This window comes from Hemiscyllium ocellatum, chromosome 7 (assembly GCF_020745735.1).
Source record: "Hemiscyllium ocellatum isolate sHemOce1 chromosome 7, sHemOce1.pat.X.cur, whole genome shotgun sequence".
NCBI lineage: Eukaryota > Metazoa > Chordata > Chondrichthyes > Orectolobiformes > Hemiscylliidae > Hemiscyllium > Hemiscyllium ocellatum.
The window spans coordinates 1,024,822-1,048,731 of record NC_083407.1 but is presented as its reverse complement, the minus strand read 5'-3'; the positions used below and the strand labels follow the sequence as shown (position 1 = coordinate 1,048,731).

The 23,910-nt window shown below is 46.1% G+C and overlaps 1 protein-coding gene across 1 annotated transcript in view; it reads right to left on the bottom strand.

Annotated features, from left to right (window-relative positions):
* LOC132817680 (unconventional myosin-X-like) overlaps positions 1-5,834 on the bottom strand; it is a 241,470-nt gene extending 235,636 nt beyond the window's left edge. Inside the window, exon 1 of the mRNA XM_060828179.1 lies at positions 5,493-5,834. Within this exon, the coding sequence (XP_060684162.1) occupies positions 5,493-5,513 (21 nt within the window). The 5' untranslated portion in view covers positions 5,514-5,834. The remainder of the gene's footprint in view (positions 1-5,492) is intronic.
* Positions 5,835-23,910: the final 18,076 nt, after the last annotated feature.

Genomic DNA, 23,910 nt, shown 5'->3' with positions numbered 1-23,910 from the left:
AAATGACCATAAAGAAGGAGCGTTCACCACTGCTACTGGCAAGGCATTCCATGAACTCACAATCCGCTGTGTAAAGAATCTACCCCTAACATCTGTCCTATACCTACCACCCCTTAATTTAAAGCTGTGTCCCCTAGTAACACCTGACTCCATTAGCGGGAAAAGGTTCTCAGTGTCGACCCTATCTAAACCCCTAATCATCTTGTACATCTCTATCAAATCTCCCCTAAACCTTCTCTTCTCCAATGAGAACAGCCCCAAGTGCCTCAGCCTTTCCTCCTAAGATTTTCCTACCATTCCAGGCAACATCCTGGTAAACCTCCTCTGCACTCGTTCCAATGCCTCCACATCCTTCCTATAGTATGGCGACCAAAACTGCACACAATACTCCAGATGAGGCCGCACCAGAGTCTTATACAGTTGCAACATGACCTCAGGACTCCGGAACTCAATTCCTCTACCAATAAAGCCCAGTACACCATATGCCTTCCTCACAGCACTATTTACCTGGGTGGCAACTTTCAGAGATCTGTGTACATGGACACCAAGATCCCTCTGCTCATCCACACTACCAAGTAGCCTACCATTAGCCCAGTAATCCATCTTCTTGTTACTCCTACCAAAGTGAATGACTTCACACTTAGCTACATTGAATTCCATTTGCCACATTTCTGCCCAGCTCTGCAACTTATCTATATCCCGCTGTAACCTACCACTTCCTTCCTCACTATCCACAACTCCACCGACTTTTGTGTCATCCGCAAACTTGCTTACCCAGCTTTCAAGCCCTTCCTCTAGATCATTTATAAAGATAACAAAAAGCAATGGTCCCAAAACAGATCCTTGTGGTACACCGCTAGTAACTGCACTCCAAGGTGAACATAGTCCATCAACTACTACCCTCTGTCTCCTTCCAGCCAGCCAATTCCTAATCCAAACCTCTAATGTATCCTCAATGCCATACCTCCGTAGTTTTAGCATTAGCCTACCATGGGGAACCTTATCGAACGCCTTACTAAAATCCATATACACAACATCTACTGCTTTACCCTCGTCCACTTCCTTAGTCACCTTCTCAAAGAACTCAATAAGGTTTGTGAGGCACGACCTGCCCTTCACAAAACCATGCTGGCTATCCTTGATCACGTTATTCCTATCCAGATGTTCATAAATCTTATCCCTTACCATTCTCTCTAAGACTTTGCCCACCACTGAAGTCAGACTCACTGGCCTATAGTTACTAGGGCTATCCCTACTCCCTTTCTTGAACAAGGGGACCACATTCGCTATCCTCCAGTCCTCTGGTACTATTCCCGTTGACAATGACGACATAAAAATCCAGGCCAATGGCTCTGCTATCTCCTCCCTAGCTTCCCATAGGATCCTAGGGTAAATGCCATCAGGCCCAGGAGACTTATCTATTTTCATCCTTTCCAATATTCCCAGAACCTCTTCCCTGCATATTTCCAGGCCATCCATTCTAATCATTTGTGACTCCATATTCACATCAGCAACAGTGTCCTGTTCCTGAGTGAATACTGATGAAAAGTATTGATTTAGTGTCTCTCCAATCTCCTCCGCCTCCACACACAACTTCCCACTACTATCCTTGACTGGACCGATACCTACCCTAGTCATCCTTTTATTCCTGACATACCTATAGAAAGCCTTTGGGTTTTCCCTAATCCTACCAGCTAAAGACTTTTCATGTCCCCTTCTCGCTTCTCTTAGCTCTCTCTTTAGATCCTTCCTGGCTACCTTATAACTCTCTATCGCCCCAACTGAACCTTCACGCCTCATCTTTACATATGCCGCCTTCTTCCCTTTCACAAGGGATTCCAATTCCTTACTAAACCACGGCTGCCTCACAAGGCCCTTTACACCATGCCTGACTGGTACATACTTATCGAGGACACGTAGTAGCTGCTCCTTGAACACTCCCCACATCTCATTAGTGTTCTTCTCTTGAAGCCTGTTTTTCCAATCCACACATCCTAAGTCATGCCTCACTGCATCATAATTTCCCTGCCCCCAGCTATAACTCTTCCCCTGCGGCGCACACTTATCCCTATCCATCACTAAAGTAAAAGTCACTGAGTTGTGGTCACTGTCCCCGAAGTGCTCACCTACCTCCAAGTCTAACACCTGGCCTGGTTCATTACCTAGAACCAAATCCAGTATAGCCTCACCTCTTGTTGGCCTGTCTACATATTGTGTCAGGAAACCCTCCTGCACACATTGGATAAACACCGACCCATCTAATGAACTCGAGCTATAGCTCTCCCAGTCAATATCTGGGAAGTTAAAGTCCCCCATAACAACCACCCTGCTACCTTCACTCTTTTCCTGAATCATCCTCGCAATATTATCCTCTACTTCTCTAGGACTATTAGGAGGCCTGTAGAAAACACCTAACAGGGTGACCTCACCTTTCCTATTTCTAACCTCAGCCCAAACTACCTCAGATGGCAAGTCCTCTTCCATCGTCCTTTCCACTGCTGTAATACTATCTTTGACAAGTAATGCCACACCTCCCCCTTTTTTACCCCCATGTCTGATCCTACTAAAACATTTAAACCCTGGAACCTGCAACAGCCATTCTTGTCCCTGTTCTACCCACGTCTCTGTAATGGCCACAACATCGAAGTCCCAGGTACCAACCCACGCTGCAAGTTCACCTACCTTATTTCTTATACTTCTGGCATTGAAGTATACACACTTCAATCCACCCTTCTGTTTACAGGCACCCTCCTTCGAGATCTCTGCATTATTCATAACCTCCCTACACTCAAGGTCCTGTACCCTAAAGCTACAGTCCAGGTTCCCATGCCCTGGCGGAGTTAGTTTAAACCCTCCCAAAGAGCACTAGCAAACCTCCCCCCAAGGATACTGGTGCCCCTCAGGTTCAGGTGTAGACCATCCTTTTTATAGAGGTCCCACCTTCCCCAGAAAGAACCCCAGTTGTCCAGAAACCGGAATCCCTCCCTCCTGCACCATCCCTGTAGCCACGCATTTAACTGCTCTCTCTCCCTATTCCTCGACTCTCTATCACGTGGCACGGGTAACAAACCAGAGACTACAACTCTGTTTGTTCTAACTCTGAGCTTCCAACCTAGCTCCCTGAAAGCCTGTCTGACATCCTCACCCCTCTTCCTACCTATATCGTTGGTGCCAACGTGGACCACGATCTGGGGCTGCTCCCCCCCCCCCTTAAGGACCTGGAAAACACGATCAGCGACATCACGTACCCTTGCACCTGGGAGGCAACATACCAAACGTGAGTCACTGTCGCCCCCACAAAACCGTCTGTCTGTACCCCTCACTATCGAGTCCCCAAGAACTATCGCTCTACCTTTCTCCACCCTTCCCTTCTGAGCAACGGGGCCAGGCTCCGTGCCAGAGGCCTGAACCTCGTTGCTTGCCCCTGGTAAGTCATCCCCCCCACAAGTATCCAAAATGGTATACTTGTTCTTGAGGGGAATGACCGCAGGGGGTCCCTGCACTGGCTTCCTCCTCCCACTCCCCCTCACTATGAAGCTATGAAGTTCTTGATTGGTAATAGAAGTGAGGAAGTATTGGAGTTTTGGTTTATTTAAAAGTGACCAAATCCCCAGATCTAGAGGAGTTGTATCCCAGGCTGCTGCGTGAGATGAGGGAAGGAAATGCAGAGGCCCTGACCTAATGTTTTTAATCATTTATGGCATCAGGGGTAGTGCCAGAGAATTGGAGCATGGCTAATGTGGTTCCACTTTACAAAAAGGATGGGAGAAGTAGATCTGGGAATTATAGATCAGTGAGTTTAACAACAATGTAGGGAAGATAGTGGAGAAAATAGTGAAGGAGAAAATTAATCTCTATTTGGACAGGTAAGGTTTGATCAGGGATAGCCAGCATGGCTATGTCAAAGAGAGGTCATGCTGAATGAATTTCATCAAATTCTTTTGAGGAGGTGACCAGATGTGTTGATCAGGGTAGGGCAGTTGATGTAGTTTATATGGATTCTCAACATAGTCCCACATGGAAAACTGATAAAGAAAGTACAAGCTCATGGGATCCAGGGAAACCTGGCAAGTTGGATCCAAAATTTGTTTTGTAGTGGGAGACCCAGGGTTGTGGTCAAAGACTTTTTGTGTGACTGGAGCCCAGTCTGCAGTGCCATACCGCAGGGATCAGTGCTGGATCTCTTATTGTTGTGATATTTATAAAGAATGTAAATGAGAAGGTTGGGGGTGGGTAGGGTGGGCAATGGTAAGTAGGTTTGTAAATGGCATAAAGATTGGCAGCAAGGGGCAAGGTTTTAGGTTACAGGATGATATTGACATATTGGTCAGATGGGCAGATCAGTGGCAGATGGAATTTAATCCTGGAAAGTATGATTGATGCACTTTGAAAGAAGCTAAGAAAACAAAGGAATTATTCAATGAATGGTAGGACATGAAGAAGCTCCGAGGAACAGAGGCATCTTGGGAGCTTGTCCACAGGTGCTTGAAGGTGGCAGGACAGGTTAACAGGATAGCTAAGAAGGCATATGCAATGTTTGCCTGTGTCAGTCAAGGCATTAATTATAATAGCAGGAAGGATACATTAGAGCTATACAGGACCTTGGTTTGGCTACATCTGGAGTACATGTATATTGTTCTGGTCCCCACGCCATAGGAAGGATGTGATGGTAATGGAGGGGGTGCTCCATCACCAGGATGTTGCCAGTGATGGAGCATTTCAGCGATGGAGAGGGCTGGATCAGCTCAGCCTGTTTTCTTTCTAGGAGAGAAAGTTGAGGGGGACCTGACAGAGGTGGATGCGAACCTGAAGGGCAAGCACAGGGTGAAGAGAAAGCAGCTCTTCCCCTTCATAGGGAGCACTTCTTTTTAAAGTGAAAGGCAGAAGATTTGGAAGGAATTTGAGGAACTTTTTTTTCACCCAGTCAGTGGATGCAGCCTGGCACGCACTGCCTTGGAGGGTACTTAAGGTGGGAAACCTCACAACCTTTAAAAAAAAACACTTTAAAAAGTCATAACCTTGAAGGTTATGGGCCTAGTTTGGGAAGGTGGGACTGGTGTCCATAGCGTATTTTCAGTGGTACAAGTTTGATGGGTTAAAGGACCTCTTCCATACTGTCTGATGTTATGAATGTTGAAGGGGCAGAATCACAGGGACCTCGGGCTCCAAGTGCTCTCATAACCTCTAACCTGCCACAGCCCAATTATTACATGTCAATCCCAGTCTCTGCCAAGCCCCGGCCAATCGCTGACCAATTCCAAGCCATTCCCAGACCAGTCCCGCTGGGCACTCCCAGCCGAGTCCTGGGACAATTCTAGACCCATGCTGGACTTATCCCGGGACAGTTCCGGACAATCCCGAGCAATGAGTAGTCTCAATGATGAAACTGTCCGGCTGCTAGGAATTGTGAAGTTTACTTACTGATGTGTTCCTGCTGGGATGGAACGGAGGGGAACCATTAACCATCAGGGTCAGGCTAGTCGCTCACTCACCTCTCTCAGGAACTTGTCCATAATGTCCACACACTGTTTCAATTCCAGCAGTGCAGCCTCTTAGCTCAGTTCAGGGGCAGAGGGTATTGGAGATGTGGACGGAGAACATATTGGATCCGCCGGTAAACGGACACCCAGAAGAGAGAGAGCCCAGAGAGAGAGAGAGAGAGGGATGTGCCGACACTGATCCCGCAGAGGAGCACTCACTCCCTCCGTCCCTCCGTCCGACCCTCTCTCTGTTCCTCTGTCTCCTTGCCCTGATTATCTCTCTGTATCCTTCTATACCCCTCTGCCCTTCTCTCTCTCTCTCTCTCCCTCTCCCTCTCGTCATCACTTGCCGGCACACAGTCTGGAGAAACACCCTCAGTGCCTGAGCCAGGCTGGGTCAGAGCTTCAGGATCCTCTCTCCTCCTACCAACCCATATATGGACCCGGCTCATTTCCCCTCCCCCAGTTCCTGCCCAGCAATCAGTTTAACTCATTCACAGCTAAACCCATTGCAGTTGTATCTGATAACGGAGGGACTTAAAACAATAAATAACAGGCAAAGCTCAGAAACGGGATTAGGCTAAAGCTATTTCAATTATTACCTCAAGTTTAATGGCCCACAGGAATTCTTACTCTCTCGAACACAGAGATATCTTGATAAGTCAGTCACAGGGGCAGATGCCTGTCCCCCCAAATCCAACCACCACCAACAAGATGCTGCAAGCAGCAACCTGCAAGCAACCCTATCCATTGTCATTTCAGAGTGGCAGTCAGGCTGACAATCCATCAGGAACTATTGTACCCCATTACACACAATTTCCAAACAGATGGAATGAGCTGCCAGAGGATGTGGTGGAGGCTGGTACAATTGCAACATTTAAGAGGCATTTGGATGGGTATATGAATAGGAAGGGTTTAGAGGGATATGGGCCAAGTGCTGTCGGCATGGATGGTTGGACCAAAGGATCTGTTTCCATGCCGTACATCTCTATGACTCTACATTAAATGAAACTCCCAACATTGCAAAGTTTTGCAGCCAACACAGACTCTCTGAAATGCCACAATTTGGAATGGAAGAAACAGGGGCCAAACACTGTTCCGGGATAAACCTCCCCTCTATTCCTCTCCCTTCTTCAGCTTCCTCTCTCCTCAAACCTCCTGCTTCTCATCTTATTACCCTCCCCCATCACCGGTCCTCCCTTCCGTAACCCTCCTCCTCATCACCCCTTCCTCTTTCCCTCCACCTCACTTCATTCTCCCACTCCACACAACTACTTTCCACCTAGTACTGTGATGAAGCATGGTTAATTAGTAATGTAAATTAACTGTAATTAGTATCCATAAAAGATCCACTGGGAAATTGTGACAATAATAATGAATCCATGCAGTACATTTGAGAGTGATATATACCAACCTGAAAACAGGATCTTAAAGAAAGCCAGCTACATCGTTGAGGGAAAACTGGCCAAGAATAATTGGGTAAATAGACTAAAAGGAATGGTGCAATAACAATGGGTGGCATGGTGGCACAGTGGTTAGCACTGCTGCCATACAGTGCCAGAGAGCTGGGTTCAATTCCTGCCTCAGGCAACTGTCTGCGTGGAGTTTGTACATTCTCCCCCTGTCTGTGTGGGTTTGCTCAGGTTTCCTCCCACAGTCCAAAAATGTGCAGGCTAGGTGAATTGGCCATGCTAAATTGCCTGTAGTGTTAGGTGTAGGGGTCTGGGTCGGTGTGGACTTGTTGGGCTGAAGGGCCTGATTCCACACTGTAAGTAATCTAATACTAAGTTTAAAAAAGACTGTGCGAAACATAGTCACATTTGAACAGAATGATGCTGAGTGCCAGGTTTTTGGCTTGGACTGAATTCTCTAATTATTTTTCCTTATTGGCCTGAGATGGGATAACCACTTGCAAGGTCAGCATTTAATTATTCCCCATCTCGGAGGGCCATTTCAGAGACCGGTCAAGAGTCGGTCACATTTCTAAGAATTGGAGTCACATGAGCTCATCCTAGAAAAGGAGAGGAGGTTTCCCTTCCTGAAGGTTACTGCTGAACCAGATGGGTTTTTACTAAAATTGATGATAGTTTCAAAGTCATCCTTTCCTGGCCCGGCCTATATGTAACTCCAGACCCATAAGTAATGTGGGTTGATTCTTAGAAGCCATTCAGTTTGAGGGCAATTGAGGAAGGACCACAAATGCAAAGGGAAAGCAAAACCAAATTCAACCAGCAGTAACCACTGAAATGAGATCTGAATCCACATCATCAGAGCATTTACCAAGGATTACGAGCCCAATATATTGCCTGTACACCACCATCTTCCCACTGATAAAATAACTAAAAACATAAAAACAGGTTGTAAGAACTTGCACATGTTTTAAAAAGCAGGACAGTGGCTAATGTAAACGTTGATCCTCTGAGGCATAGTTGGAAGTGTGTTGCTGGAAAAGCACAGCAGGTCAGGCAGCATCGTTCAGGAATGATGAAGCTGTGCTTTTCCAGCACCACACTCTCAACTCTGATCTCCAGCACCCACAGACCTCACTTTGTCCAAGTTGATTTCCCCCACTGAGGCATAGACAGGAGAAATTATTGTGGGGAATTATCATGGAAGGTACAGCGGTAGATGTAGTGTACATGGATTTTAGCAAAATGTTTGCTAAGGTTCTCCATGGTACGCTCATTTACAAAGTTAGAAGATGTAGGATACATGGATATCTGGCTGCTTGAATATAAAATTGACCGGCCAATAGAAGACAGAGGGTGGTGGTGGATGGAAAGTGTTCAGCCTGGAGCTCGGTGACAAGTGGCGTTCCACATGGATTGGTTCTGAGACCTCTGCTCGTTGTGATTTTTATAAATGACTTGGATGAGGAAATGGAAGGGTGGATTAGTAAATTTGCTGATGGCACGAAGGTTAGTGGCATGGTAAATAGTGTGGAGGGTTGTAGATTGTAATGGGACATTGATAGGATGCAGAACTGGGCTGGTAAGTAGCAGATGGAGTTCAACCTGGAAAAGTGTGAAGTCATTCACATTGGAAAGTTGAATTTTAATGCAGAATTCAGGGTTTGAGACAAGATTCTTGTCAGTGTGGAGGAACTGAGGGATCTTGGTTTCCATGTCCATAGATCCTTCAAAGTTTCCACCCAAGTTGATAGGGTTGTTAAGAAGACATATGGTGTACTGGCTTTCCTTAGCAGGGGGATTGAGTTTAAGAGCTTTGAGGTTATGTTGCAACTCTATAGAGCCCTGGTTAGACCACACTTAGAATATTGTGTTCAGTTCTGGTTGCCTCATTACAGGAAGGATGTGGAAGCTTTAGAGAGGGTGCAGAGAATTTTTACTAGGATGCAGCCTGAACAGGAGGACTTGTGTTATGGAGAAAGGTTAGGGGAGCTAAGGCTTTTTTCATTGGAGTGAAGAAGTATGAGAGGTGACTTGATAGAGGTGTACAAGATGATGAAAGGCATAGATAGAGTGGATAGCCGGAGACCTTTTCCCAGGGCGGAAATGAGTATCACGCGGGGGCATAATTTTAAGGTGATTAGAGGAAGGTTTAAGGGAGATGTCAGAGGTAGGTTATTTACACAGAGAGTGGTGGGTGCGTGGAATGCACTGCCAGCGGTGGGAGTAGAGTCAGATACAATAGGGACATGACTCTTGGATAGGTTCATGGATGGTCGTAAAATGAAGGGTGTGTAGGTTAGTTTGATCTGAGAATAGGAAAGAAGGTCGCATAGCATCAAGGGCCAAAGGGCCTGTACTGGGCTTACTGTTCTACATTCTAATGATAAAATAGAAGTCAGTAAACAAATATTTCAAATCTGTCTTGACAGTAGAAGGCACAACTTGCATTTCAGAAATAAAGAGTGACAGGGAACTAGGAAGGGAGAAAAATTAATTAACATCAGCAGAGAAAAAGTACAAGAGAAACATAAGGGACAACAGTGTAACAAATCTGAGGAGCTGAAAATGTGTTGCTGGTTAAAGCACAGCAGGTTAGGCAGCATCTCAGGAATAGGGAATTCGACGTTTCGAGCATAAGCCCTTCATCAACCAAAGTCCTACACTTCAGGGTTTGAAGAGATTGATTTTGAGAGAATGGATGTCCAGGCTATGATTTTTCTAAAATTCCCTAGATTTGGGAATGGTTACTGGCAAATTAGTAGTTGCCAAATGTTACACTTCTATTGAAGAAAGGAGGGGGAGAAAAGACAGGGAACTACAGGTCAGTCCATCTGAAAACAGTCTTCAGAAAAGTTATTATTAGAAAAGTCTTAACCATAGATTTAGAAAATCAGAATATAATCAAAATCAACCTGGCCCAGTAAAAGGGAAATTTCTATTAATCCTCTGGGGTTTTTCCAGGGTGTAATCAGGGTAGCATGTTGTTCAACTTCTCACTTCACTACAGCCTTAGTTCAAAAATGGGGGAAAAAAAACGGGAGTTGAATTCCAGAGGTGAGATGAGAATGCTTACTCTTCACATCAAGACAAATTTTGATGGTTTCCTTTTCATTTGTTCAAAGACTATGGATGTCTCTGACTAGGTATCTATGTATTGGGGATGTGGTGGCCTTCTGGTATTATTAGCCCTATTAATGTGAAAACCTGAGTACTAGTCTGGGAACCTGGGTTCAAATCCCAATATAACAGATAGTGGCACTTGAATACTTTTTTTTAAATGTGGAATTGAGTCTGAAAATGATGACGAAATGATTATCTGGGGGAGAAAACCATCTGCTTTAAAAATGTCCTTGAGAGATGGAAATTTGCTGTCATACCTGGTATGCTCTACATATGAATCCAGACCTACAGCAGTATTGTTGACACTAAACAGCCCTTTGGGAAATTAGGAGAGGGCAGTAAATGCTGGCCAGACAATGATGCCTGCATCCAGTTAATGAATTAAAAGAAAAATAATTGCCCTGGAGAATGTAGTGCTGAGCTGCTGTGTTGAACCACTGCAGGCCTTGGGGACCTCTGGGTACACCCACAATGCTGTTAGCAAGGTAGTTAGACAATTTTGACCCAGCAACAGTGATATAAAAGTCAGGATGGTGTGCAGCTTGGAGGGGAATTTGCAGGTGGGAGTCTTACAACGTATCTGCTGCCCCAGTGCTTCAAGATGGCAAAGGTCATGGGTTTGGAAGGTGCATCAAGGAGTTCTGGCAAAACTGGAATTGGGAGAAAACTCTCCGCCGGTCAGTTATCTCAACTTTAGGACAACTCTGCAGAAAATTCTCGGGTTAGTGTCCCATGCCTAAACATCTTCAGTGCTTCATTAACAACCATCAAAGGGCCAGAATTGGAGATATTCGCTGATGAATTTTGCCATCGTTTTTCACCACTCATGATTCCTTAGATACTGAAGTAGTCTGTGCCTATTTGCACCAAGGCCTGGACAATGTCAGGTAGGAATTCTATGGTTCTATGATTCTAAGTGGCAAGTACATTTGTGACACACGAATGACAGGTAACACCTCCAACAAGAGAAAATCTAACTATTTCCACTGACATTCAATGGTATTATTCTCACTAAATACCCCACTATCAATATCCTGAGGGTTACTATCGATCAGAAACTGACCAGACTAGCCATATTAATATTGTGGCTAAAGAGCAGGTCAAAGGCTAGGAGTTCTGTGGTGTCTAACTGACCTCCAGACATCCCCAAATCCTATCCACTATCTACAAGGCACAAGTCAGGAGTGTAATGGAAAACTCCCCACTTGCCTGGATGAGTGTGGCTCCAACAACACTCAAAAGGCTGGACACCACCCAGGACCCCACTTGATTGACATCTTATCCATCAATTCAACATTATTCCTTTCATCATCAAAGTGTAACGTGTTACAACCAGTCTTTGGATGAAGTTTCTAATTCATAATGGTTCCAAGCAGAATACCCCAAAATTAAACTACCGGGTGAGGGACCTTTGAATTGGGTTCCTTTCTTTACTCACTTGACCCTTGGGTTAATTGCAGTTAGATTTAATTAAGAAAGGGTCCCTTTCCTGGTTCTTACTATTTACCCACGCCCAAATGAATTCCTGTTTTAAAAAGAGCCAGTTTAACCAAGGTTTTTCTGAGTTGACAGATAAGTGAGTTTACTAAATATGAAAAGAAACAATAACACAATAGCACATATATTGCAGCCATTCAAGAAGGCAGCTCACCGCGTTCTCAAGGGCAACTCGGGCTGGGCAATAAACGCTGGCCAGCTAAAGCACCAATATCCCATGAGTGACTATCAAAAACCACACTGACACAGTTTAAGAATCAGAAGTGAGTATAAAAATATCATAGATTTTTTTTAAAATGCAGGGGTCAGTTTCTGAGTCAATCATGAAAGGTAAATAATAGAATGTTACAGCTGTTACATCGGATGGTAGCGGCAGCATTAACATTGGTGGGTGAGCATTGATTTCAAGATTCCTGGTCAATTTTCAGGCTGACTGAAGTTCTTTTGACCTGGTTCCTTTTGACATTAACTTGTTGGCAGCACTCAGAGTGAGAGAAGTCTTTTCCTTTAGTTTTGACCTTCAGTGCAGGGATGTTTAATGACAGTTCAGCTGTGATCTTTGCAACACGTCCATGCATTAGGACATTGCTCGGTCCGTACAGGTCTCTGGCACATGGTCATGAAATTTACTCTATGCTTATGTTTAGTCCTCTATTTAAAAAGTCACTTTTCAAAAATCAAACGTTCAACATATCCCCCATTACTTTGGGGTTTTGATCCATTGTCATGACAAGTAGCAGCAGTATGCATTGCAGAAATTTACCATTGCTTAGAGTCATGGAGTCCTACAGCATGAAAACAGGCCCTTTGACCCAAACTGGTCCATGCTGACCAAAATGTCCATCCACGCTAACCCCACTTGCCTGCACTTGACCTGTATCCTTCTAAACCTTTCCTACCCATGTATTTGTCCAAATGCCTAAGGGGTAAATGTAGGGGTATGGGTGGGTTGCGCTTCAGCGGGTCAGTGTGGACTTGTTGGGCCGAAGGGCCTGTTTCCACACTGTAAGTAATCTAAAAGTCATGACAATTACAGAGAGTGCTGAACTCAGCCAGGACAATCACAAAGCCAACCTCCCATCTATAGAATCCATCTCCCAGGCCCGCTGTCAAGGAAAGGCTGCCAGCATTCTCAAAGATCCATCCCACCCTGGCAATGTTTTCTACAACCTCTACCATCAGGGAGAAGGTACAGAAGCCTGAACACACACACCAGCCAGTTTCAAAACAGTTTCTATCCTACTGTTGTTAGAATACTGAATGGACTTACAACCTCTTAACATTCGCCTGTAGCTGTGTTTTTGTTTTTGACGCTGTTTACCTATTATTTACTATCTATGCTACTTAACTCTGTGATCTGCCTGTATTGCTCACAAGACAAAGCTTTACATTGTGCCTCGGTACACTTGACAATAAATTCAGTTCAATTCAAATGTTGTTAATGTACCCGCCTCAACCATTTCCACTGGCAGCTCATTCCATATGCGTACCAGCCTCTGTGTAAAAACATTGCCCCTCAGCTCCCTTTTATTCTTTCCCTGCTAACCTTAAACTGATGCCATCTAGTCCTTGATACCCCAAACTTGGGAAAAAGATTGAGTGTATTCGATAAGATCCCCCCTCAGTCTCTTAAGTGCTAAAGAAAAATGTCCTAGCCTATCCAACTTCTTGCTATAATTCAGTCCCTTGAATCCTGGCAACATCCTTGTAAATTTCTTCTGCACTCTTTCCAGTTTAATAGCATTCTTCCTATAGAAGGTGATTAAAATTGAATTCAATACTCCAAGTGTGGCCTCACCAACGTCCTGTACAATTGCAACATAACTTCCCAACTTCTATACCCAGTGCCCTGATGAAGGCCAGTCTGCCAAAAGCCTTCTTCACTGCCCTGTCTACCTGGGACTCCACTTTCAGAGAATCGTGCACCTGAACTCCAAGGTCCTTCTGTTCCACTGCACTCCTTAAGGCCCTACCATTCACTATGAAACTCCTGCCTTGATTTGACTTTCCAAGATAGAAGACCTTACACTTATCTATATTAAACTCCATTTGCCATTTCTTGGCTCACTCCCCCAGCTGATCAAGGTCCTGCTGCAATTTCTGATAACCTTCCTCATTGTCTACAATATCGCCTATTTTAGTGTCATCTGCAAACTTACTAATCATGCCTTGTACATTCTCATCCAAATCATTGTTATAGATAACAAACAGTAATGGGCCCAGCACCGACCCCTGAGGCACTCCACTGGTCACAGGCCTCCAGTCCGACAAGCATCCTTCCACTATTAACCTCTGCTTCCTATCATCAAGCCAATCGTGTGTGTAATTGGGCGAAAATGAGGACTGCAGAATGCTGGAAATTACAGTTGAAAGTGTGGTGCTGGAAAAGCACAGCAGTTCAGGCAGCATCTGAAGAGCAGGAGAATCGACATTTCGGGCAAAAGCCCTTCATCAGGAATGTGATTCCTGATAGAAGATAGAACATAGAAAAGTACAGCACAGAACAGGCCCTTTTGCCCATGATGTTGTGCCGAGGATTAATCCTAGTCTAAAATAAAATAACCTAACCCATACACCCCTCAAGTCACTGCTCTCCATGTGCATGTCCAGCAGTCTTTTAAATGTCCCTAATGACTCTGCTTCCACCACCACTGCTGGCAACACATTCCATGTATTCACAACTCTCTGCCTTAAGTACATTCCACTGACCCCTCTATACCTTCCTCCTAATATCTTAAAACTATGATCCCTCATGCCAGTCAATCCTGCCCTGGGGAAACGTCTCTGGCTGTTGACTCTATCCATTCCTCTCATTACCTTGTACACCTCGATCAGGTCACCTCTCTTCCTCCTTCTCTCCAGAGAGAAAAGTCCGAGCTTATTCAACCTTTCTTCATAAGGCAAGCCCTCCAGTCCAGGCAGCATCCTGGTAAACCTTCTTTGCACCCTCTCCAAAGCCTCTGTATCTCTCCTATAGTAGGGCGACCAGAACTGGACACAATATTCCAAGTGTGGCCTCACCAGAGACTTGTAGAGCTGTAGCAAATACTTACGGCTCTTAAACTCGATCCCCCTGTTAGTGAAAGCCAAAACACTATATGCTTTCTTAACAACCCTATCCACTTGGGTTGAAAAGCGCAGCAGGTCAGGCAGCATCCAAGGAGCAGGAGAATCGATGTTTTGGGCATGAGCCCTTCTTCAGGAATGAGGAGAGTGTGCCAAGCAGGCTCAGATAAAAGATAGGGAGGAGAGACTTGGGGGAGGGGCTTTGGAAATGCGATAGGTGGAAGGAGGTTAAGGTGAAGGTGATAAGGTAAGGGTGATAGGCCAAAGTGGGGGTGGGGGTGGGGGCAGAGAGGTCAGGAAGAAGATTGTAGGTTAGGAGGGTGGTACTGAGTTCGAGGGTTGGGACTGAGACAAGTTGGGGGGAGGGGAAATGAGGAAACTGGAGAAATCTGAGTTCATCCCTTGTGGTTGGAGGGTTCCTAGGGGGAAGATGAGGCGCTCTTCCTCCAGCCGTCATTTGGAGGTGGCGGAAATGACGACGGATGATACGATGTATATGGAGGTTGATGGGGTGGTAGGTGAGGACCAGTGGGGTTCTGTCCTTGTGGCGATTGGAGGTGCAGGGCTCAAGGGTGGAGGGGCGGGAAGTGGAGGAGATGCGGTTAGAGCATCATCGATCACATCTGGAGGGAAATTGCGGTCTTTGAAGAAGGAGGCCATCTGGGTTGTTTGGTATTGGAACTGGTCCTCCTGGGAGCAGATGAGGCGGAGACGAAGGAATTGGGAATATGAGCTGGCGTTTTTACAGGGGGCAGGGTGGGAGGAAGTGTAGTGTAGGTAGCTGTGGGAGTCGGTCAGTTTATAGTAAATGTCCTTGTTGATTCGGTCGCCCGAGATAGAAATGGCGAGGTCTAGGAAGGGGAGGGAGGAGTCTGAGACGGTCCAGGTAAATTTGAGGTCGGGGTGGAAGGTGTTGGCTTGTCCTATAATAGTAGTGTTGTCCCAGTTGAATTCATGTTGCTTGTCATCTGTGTGTGTGGTTATTAAGGATAGCTGGTTGTGTCGTTTCGTGGCTAGTTGGTGTTCATGGATGCGGGTCGTTTGTTCTATGTAGTGTTTTGTGCAGTCCTTGCATGGGATTTTGTACACTACGTTGGTTGGACAAGCCAAACAGAGAACAGCCAGGGAATTCCTAGAGGCATGGCACTCATCCATAGATTCAATCAATAAGCACATCGACCTGGACCCAATATACCGGCCACTGCAGCGGACAGCTGGAACTGACAACCGGAAGCGGCAGATACAAACCACTATAAATGCCGGAGGAAAGATCACAGAAGCGCTTCACAGGAGGCTCCCAAGCACTGAGGATGTCACCTAGAAAGGGGACGAAACGTTTGCAACAAAAACTCCCAGCTCGGCGAACAGAACCACAACAACGAGCACCCGAGCTACAAATCTTCTCCCAAACTTTGATGATTGACAGAGACTAACCTCAACATAGCAGTCCGTCATCGACAGTGCAGCATTTGCCCACCGTTGACTCTTTGACAAAGCAGCGATCACTCAGTAAAGTGCCTTAAACAATGCAGCAAACTCTTGTTGTTGACCCTCTGACTCTGAACTCTGAGTATTACCCTATGTCAGTGCAGGAATACTTCAGTACTAAACCTCTAGTAATGCAGCATTTCTTTGGTGCTGACTCTCCAACAGTGTAATATTGCTTCAGCATCGAATGTCTGACAGTGTGTCACTCCCTCAGCACTGACCCTCTGACAGTGCAGCATATCCTCAGTACTGATCTTCTCAAAGTGCAACGTTCCTTAGTTCTGATCTTCTGACAGTCCGGTTCTCCTTCAGTACTGACCCTCTGACAACGTGGCACTTTCTCAGAACTGATCCTCCAACAGTGCGGCACTCCCTCACCACAGACCCTCTGACAGTGTGGCAGTCCCTCCATATTGACCCTTTGATATTGCGGTGCTCCCTCAGCACTGATCCTAAGACAGTGAGGCACTCCCTCAGTACTGACCCTCCTCCGACAGTGCAACACTCCCTCAGCACTGACCCTCTGACAGTGCAGCACTCCCTCCGTATTGACCCTTTGACAGTGCGTTGCTACCTTAGCACTGACCCTCTGATAGTGAGGCACTCCCTCAAGTACTGACCTTCCAACATTGCAGTCCTGCCTTAGTACTGACCCTCAGACAGTGTTGTGCTCCCTCAGTACCAATTGTCTGGCAATTGTCTGACTCCCGCATTGACCCTGTGATAATGCAGCGCTCCTCATTACTGACCCTCTTATAGTAAGGCCATCCCTCACTACTGGTCCTCCAATAGCACGGCTGCCCCTCAGTACTGACCTTCCAACAGATTCTGGAGCTCATGTAAACTTGCAGGTGTTATCCAGCTCCCAGATTTGACAGAATAACACTTCTGAATTGTAGTCTAACTGCAAAAAGGACTGACCTTGGGGTTATCGCTTTCTCGTTAAGCAGCAACTATCTACAGCATTGTACAAAGACACTGTTATTCTTCCAATCGGTACAGGAAGGCAAAGAGGGTATACCGTTCTCCTACACACTGCCTCCAGCCCTTCACTTGTGTCAAGGTCACAGCTCATGAACATTGGATTTGGAGATAGCGGACTGTGTAATTGCTTCAATCCCATCCTCAAATCACATCTCATTGCATTCCTCTTCGCATCGATACAGAGCAGGGATGAGGTGACGGAACCCAAGAAAATAGGGAAAGAGTCAGCAAAAATGAAGGAGCAGTGGTGGGGAGGTAACTCCATGGAAGGCAAGGAAGTGGAAGAGAAAATGTGGCAGGGACAGACTGCAACTTCAAGGTGAATAGGGTGAGAGTGTAGGAATAAATGGAGGATGGAAGGAGAAAGACAATAGACAATAGGTGCAGGAGTAGGCCATTCAGCCCTTCAAGCCTGCACCGCCATTCATGGTGACTGTAGAAAAGGAAGGGTCACTGACAGAGACTTAATCTGCAGGGTCTGAAACACTAGGCCTTGGAATGTCGGCTGTGGTCACAACCAAGCAGTCAATGGTATTGAGTCATTACTGAATCATATTTCCTGATTCCCAATAACACATTATGGAGGGATCCTTTCTAAGGTGTCAGCTTGATACTTAAATCAGTCCAATTAGAGGAAGCAGACAGCCTCACTGAAAGCTGACCAAAGGGATGTTCTGCCTCGAACTCCACAGCTCACGGGTGAAGGCATCCATGGGGTCTGTGGTATGTGTATGTAAATGTCTGTGTATATGTGTGTGTGCATACATGTTTGTGTGTGTGTGTGTGTACATGTTTGTGGTATGTATGGTTATGTGTGTGAATGTACATATTTTGTATGTGCATATTAAGAACAGAGAGGGGACCAAGGTGACAGACAAGCAAACAGCACCTAAATACGAGTCACTCCAGCTGGGAATCTCAGCGAGGAAACTTGGAGTTTCCTCGTCTTTAATAGTTGCATCAAAAATAGAACTCAGGATATAAGATTAACTCTTTCTTGGTCACCTCACACTCAGTTCCTGTATCAGTTGAGGAGTGTGAAAGGGCAGCCTGTCGCTGATTTGATCACTCACTCAGTCACTCACTCCCACCTATCCACCCTCCCCTTATTCACTGACTCCCTCATTCACTCACATACTCCCACCCTCGGTTTCTCCTTCAATTTTGTCTCATTGACACACATTTTGTGTAGTTTAGATACAGAGACATTGCATTGCTCTGTGCTCTAGGTTATAGTCTAACAGATTTATTTGAAATCACAAGCTTTCGAAGTGATATTCCTTTGTCAAGCACTGCAGCTGATGAAGGACCATCATGCTGGAATATAATCTGGTGTTGTGTGATTTTTGACTTTGTCCACCCCAGTCCAACACCAGCTGTGCTCTGGGACATAGCCTCTGGGGAACCATTGAATTCCAAACACTGCACCCTGGGCTATTCTCCAAAATTCCCTGAGACGATGCTTTACTGAGACTTGAGCTGAAGGACTGTTGAAATTATAGCTCCTGGGTTTACTGTGAGATGTGGATTCTGTGACTCTGCAAGAATCAAAGATACAAACTGGCAATGGGGAATGGTCCACAGTGCAACCACACCAGACCTGGTGTTGTCATTCACTAACAAAAGAAACGCCACATCTAACCCCCATGTCCACACAGTCCCCAAGCCGGTAACCCCACTAGTCTTACAGACCCTCATGCCCACAGTCCTCCCACAACCTCATTCTCACTCCCATATCTACCCTCCATCATCCCCACACCTACCTTCACTGGTCACACACCCACAAGCCAGTCACACACTTAACCCAAACCAAATTAAACCAGACGATTGGAGGGTGAGTATTGAGGGAGTGCTGCATTATCAAACTGTCAGTACTGAGCGAGCACATCATGTCGGATGATCAGTACTGAGGAGTGCTGCACTGTTGGAGGATCAATACTGAGGGAATGTTGCACATTAGGAGGGTCAGGTCTGAGGGAGCGCTGAGTTATCAGAAGGGTAGCACTGAGGGAGTGCTGTACTGTTGGAGAGTCAGTACTGAGGGACTGCTGTACTATCAGAGGGTCAATACTGAGGGAGTGCCACACTGTTGGAGGGTCAGTACCGAGGGAATGCTGCACTGTTGGACAGTCAGTACTGAGGGAGTGCTGCACTGTTGGAGGGTCAGTACTGAGGGAGTGCTGAGTTATCAGAAGATCAGCACTGAGGAAGTGCCACACTGATGGAGAGTCAGTACTGAGGGAATGCCACGCTGTCAGAGGGTCAGTACTGAGGGAGTGCTGCACTATCGGACATTCAGTAATGAGGGAGTGCTGCACTGTCATAGGGTCAGTGCTGAGGGAGTACCTTACTTCGGATGGTCAGTATTGAGAAAGTACTGCACTGTCAGACAGACAGTCAGTACTGAGGGAATGCCGCACAGTTGGAGGATCAGTACTGAGGGAGCTCCACACTGTTGGAGGGTCAGTACTGAGGGAGTGCTGCATTATTGGAAGGTCAGTACTGAGGGAGTGCCGCACTGTCAGAGGGTCAGTACTGAGGGAGCTCCACACAGTTGTACGGTCAGTACTGACAGAGTGCCACACTGTTGGAGGGTCAGTACTGACAGAGTGCCACACTGTCGGAGGGCCAGTACTAAGGGAGTGCTGCATTGTCGGAGGGTCAGTACTGAGGGAGCTCCACACTGTTGGAGGGTCAGTACTGAGATATTTCTGCACTGTTGAAGAGTCAATACTGAGGAAGTGCTGCACAGACAGGGTCAATCCTGAGGGAGATTCCTAATACTCCATCCTCCTTTCTCATGCCCCCACGCCTCCCACTACTTCCACTCTCCATTTCCTTCACATATTCAGTGACACAGCAACAGCTGTCAAGAGAGTACCAGAGGTCAAATTGGAAACCATTTCTGGATTTTTAATTGAATTAGAATCTCCCCTCCCCTCCCCCAGCATCACAAACAGAGTTTGGAATTACAGAATGTAACACACTTCCTGTTCCTGAGAGAGCTGCACAATTCCTGAAATTACAGCGATTGGGTAGCCCTCCTTATCAGCCTACACAGGAACCAAAATCTTGGGCTCACAGTAGCCAACACATGACCGAGCACAGAATTTAACTGAGACAGAAACCAAAATTCCCATAGGACTTTCACCAACAGATGACATTCCAAAATATTTGAGGGAGTAAGTGAGGTCTACAGATGCTGGAGATCAGAGTCGAGAGTGTGGTGCTGGAAAAGCATCCGAGGAGCAGGAGAGTGACGTTTCGAGGATAAGCCTTTCATCAGGCCTATATTCGGGCCTTCATTAGGTCTATATTTTAAGTCGATTTGAATTATTTTTTACTTGAATTATATTAACAGGAAATATGGGAGCGAAATAGTTCACAGCAAAATCCCATAATCAATAAAATGATAATGACCAGGTAATTCATTACCATGATGCTGTATAATGAGAGGCAGTGGGAGAAAAATATTGGCCCCTTGATACTGGGAGAACAACCCGAGTCTTAGCTGTGATTTTTTTTGTGCCCCTTAGATTCCCTACAGTGTGGAAATAGGCCCTTCAGCCTAAGAAATCCACACCAATGCTCTGAAGAGTAGCCCACCCAGATCCATTCCCCTACATTTACGCCAGACTAATACACCTAGCATTATGTGCAGTTTATCATGGCCAATTCATCTGACCTGCACATCTTAGGATTGTGGAAGGAAACCCACACAGACACGGGGAGAACATGCAAACTCCACACAGTTAATCGCCCGAGGCAGGAATCAAGCCCAAGTCCCTGGTGCTGTGAGGCAGCAGTACTAACCACTGAGCCACCATGCTGCCCTTCCTCGAATTAGAGGATTCGAGATGTTTTCCACCAACTTATAAGGATAGTTGGGCCATTTAATAGTTAATTTGAAAGGTAACATTGCTGAAACATAAGAACATGGTGGGTGGCACGGTGGCACAGTGGTTAGCACTGCTGTCTCACAGCGCTAGAGACTCAGGTTCAATTCCTGCCTCAGGCGACTGACTGTGTGGAGTTTGCACATTCCCCCTGTGGGTTTGCTCCGGTTTCCAAAAATGCGCAGGTTAGGTGAATTAACCAGGTAAAATTGCCCGTAGTGTTGGGGCAGGGGTAAATGTAGGGGAATGGGTCTGGGTGGGTTACGCTTCGGCGGGTGGACTTGTTGGGCCGAAGGGCCTGTTTCCATACTGTAAGTAATCTGATCTAAAACACGTACATCTCTATAAGAACTCGGAGCAGGAGTAGGCTGTTCAGCCCATCAAGCCTGCTCTGCCATTCAATACTATCATTTCATGGATGTAATCTTTTCATGGATGGAAAAGCGCAGCAGGTCAGGCTTTCCTCATTCCTGAAGAAGGGCTTATGTCCGAAACGTCGAATCTCCTGTTCCTTGGATGCTGCCTGACCTGCTGCGCTTTTCCAGCAACACATTTTCAGCTCTGATCTCCAGCATCTGCAGACCTCACTTTCTCCTTTAATCTTTTCATGGACTCAGCTCCACTTACCTGCATTTTCACGATATCCCCTAATTCCTTTATTTTTCAAAAAAGTATCCACCTTAGCTTTAAAAGCAATTACTGATGTAGCATCAACTACTTCCCATGGGCAAGGAATTCCATAGATTAACAACTCTCTGGGTGAAGAATTGAATTGAATTTGAATTGAATTTATTGTCATATGTACCGAGGCACAGCGAAAAGCTTTGTCTTGCGAGCAATACAGGCAGATCACAGAGTTAAGTAGCATAGATATAAATAATAGGTAAACAGCAGCAAAAGCAAAAACATAGGTAAAGGTGAATGTTAAGGGTTTGTGAGGCCATTCAGTATTGTAACAATAGTAGGATAGAAACTGTTTCAAAACCGTTTGGTGCATGCGTTCAGGCTTCTGTACCTTATCCCCGATGGTAGAGTTTGTATAAAAGCATTGCCAGGGTGGGATGGATCTTTGAGAATGCTGGTGGCCTTTCCTTGACAGTGGGCCTGGTAGATGGATTCTATAGGTGGGAGGTTGGCCTTTGTGATTGTCCAGGCCGAGTTCACCACTCTCAGTAAAAGACTCTGATCTTGAATGGTACAGTTACCATACCAGGTAGTGATACATCCAGACAGAACGCTCTTGATGGCACACCTATAAAAGTTGGCAAGGGTATTCACTGTCATGCCAAATTTCCTCAGCTGCCTGAGGAAGAAGAGACATTGTTGGGCCTTTGTAACCAGTGCATCCACATGAAGGGTCCAAGAAAACTTGTTATGGATGACCACTCCCAGGAGCTTGACACTCTCCACTCGTTCCCCCTCTGTGCTGTTAATGTGTAGTGGGGGGGCATGAGTAACATCTCGCCGCAAGTCAAAAATAAGTTCCTTGGCTTTGCCGGTATTGAGAGCTAGGTTGTTCTCAGTACATCACTTTTTCCAGGTCTTCCACCTCCCGTCTGTAGTCTGTTTCGTCGCCATCTGAGATTTGACCGACTATGGTGGTGTCATCAGTGAACTTGTAAATGGCATTAGTCTGGTATTTGGTGACGCAGTCAGGGGTCACAGTGAGTACAGTAGGGGGCTGAGTACACACCCCTGGGGGGTTTCAGTGTTGAGTGTTAGTGAGGATGAAATATTGTCCCCAATCTTCACTGATTGTGGCCTGTGGGTCAGGAAACTGAGGATCCAGATGCAGAGAGCAGGGCTTAGTCCAAGATCACTACGTTTAGTAATTCAGCCTCGAGTGGATAATAGTGTTGAAGGCTGAACTGTAGTCAATGAGTAGGATTCTTACATAGCTGTTCTTGGTGTCAAGATGCTCTAGGGAGGAGTGAAGGGCAAGTGATATGGCATCTGACATGGATCTGTTGGTCAAGAGTAGCGGGGCGGCTGGAGTTGATCAATTGAGCTATTCATGATGAAGGGCTTTTGCCCGAAATGTCGATTTTCCTGCTCCTCAGATGCTGCCTGACCTGCTGTGCTTTTCCAGCACCATTCTGATCTAAACACTGGAGTTGATTAATGCCATGACCAGCCTTTCAAAGCACTTCATGACCACTGAAGTTAGGGCCACTGGATGGTAGTCATTGAGACATGCTGCATGAGCCTTCTCAGACACAGGGATGATGTTGGCCCTCTTGAAACAGGCAGGGACAGTGGCCTGCTGCAGGGAGAGGTTGAAGATGCCAGAGAAGACCTCTGCCAGTTGACCTGCGCATGCTCTGATTGAATGGCCTGGTACTCCATCTGGTCCCATCGCTTTCCTTGGATTCACACAAAGGAAAACTGATCTGTCCTCTGATGCAGTGACTGTTGGGATAGGTTCGCCAGGACTTGTCAGAATAGGTGTTACCTCTCCTCCGAAATTCTGCTCAAAGCGAGCATAGAAGGCATTGAGAAGCTCCCTCTCGGTTCAGTTCTAAATCCGCTTCCTCTAATCTTGAGGCTATGCCTCTTGTCCTAGTTTCACATACCAGTGGAAGCAACTAAGAGACAGTGAGGTTGAGGGCTGCAGATGCTGAAGATCAGAGTTGAGAGTGTGTTGCTGGAAAAGCACAGCAGGTCAGGCAGCCGGTGGAAACATCCTATTTCTATTTTATCTATTCCCTTCATAATTTTGTATGTTTCTATAAACTCCCCTCATTCTTCTGAATTCCAATGAATATAATCTCAATCTACTCAGCCTCTCCTCATAGACCAATCCCCCAACTCCAAAATCAACCCAGTGCACCTCCTCTGCACCCCCTCTAGTGCCAATACATCCTTTCTTAAGTAAGGTGACCAAATCTGCACACAGTACTCCAGGCGTGGCCTCACCAGCACCCAGTACAGCTGTAACATAACCTCTCTGCTTTTAAACTCAATCCC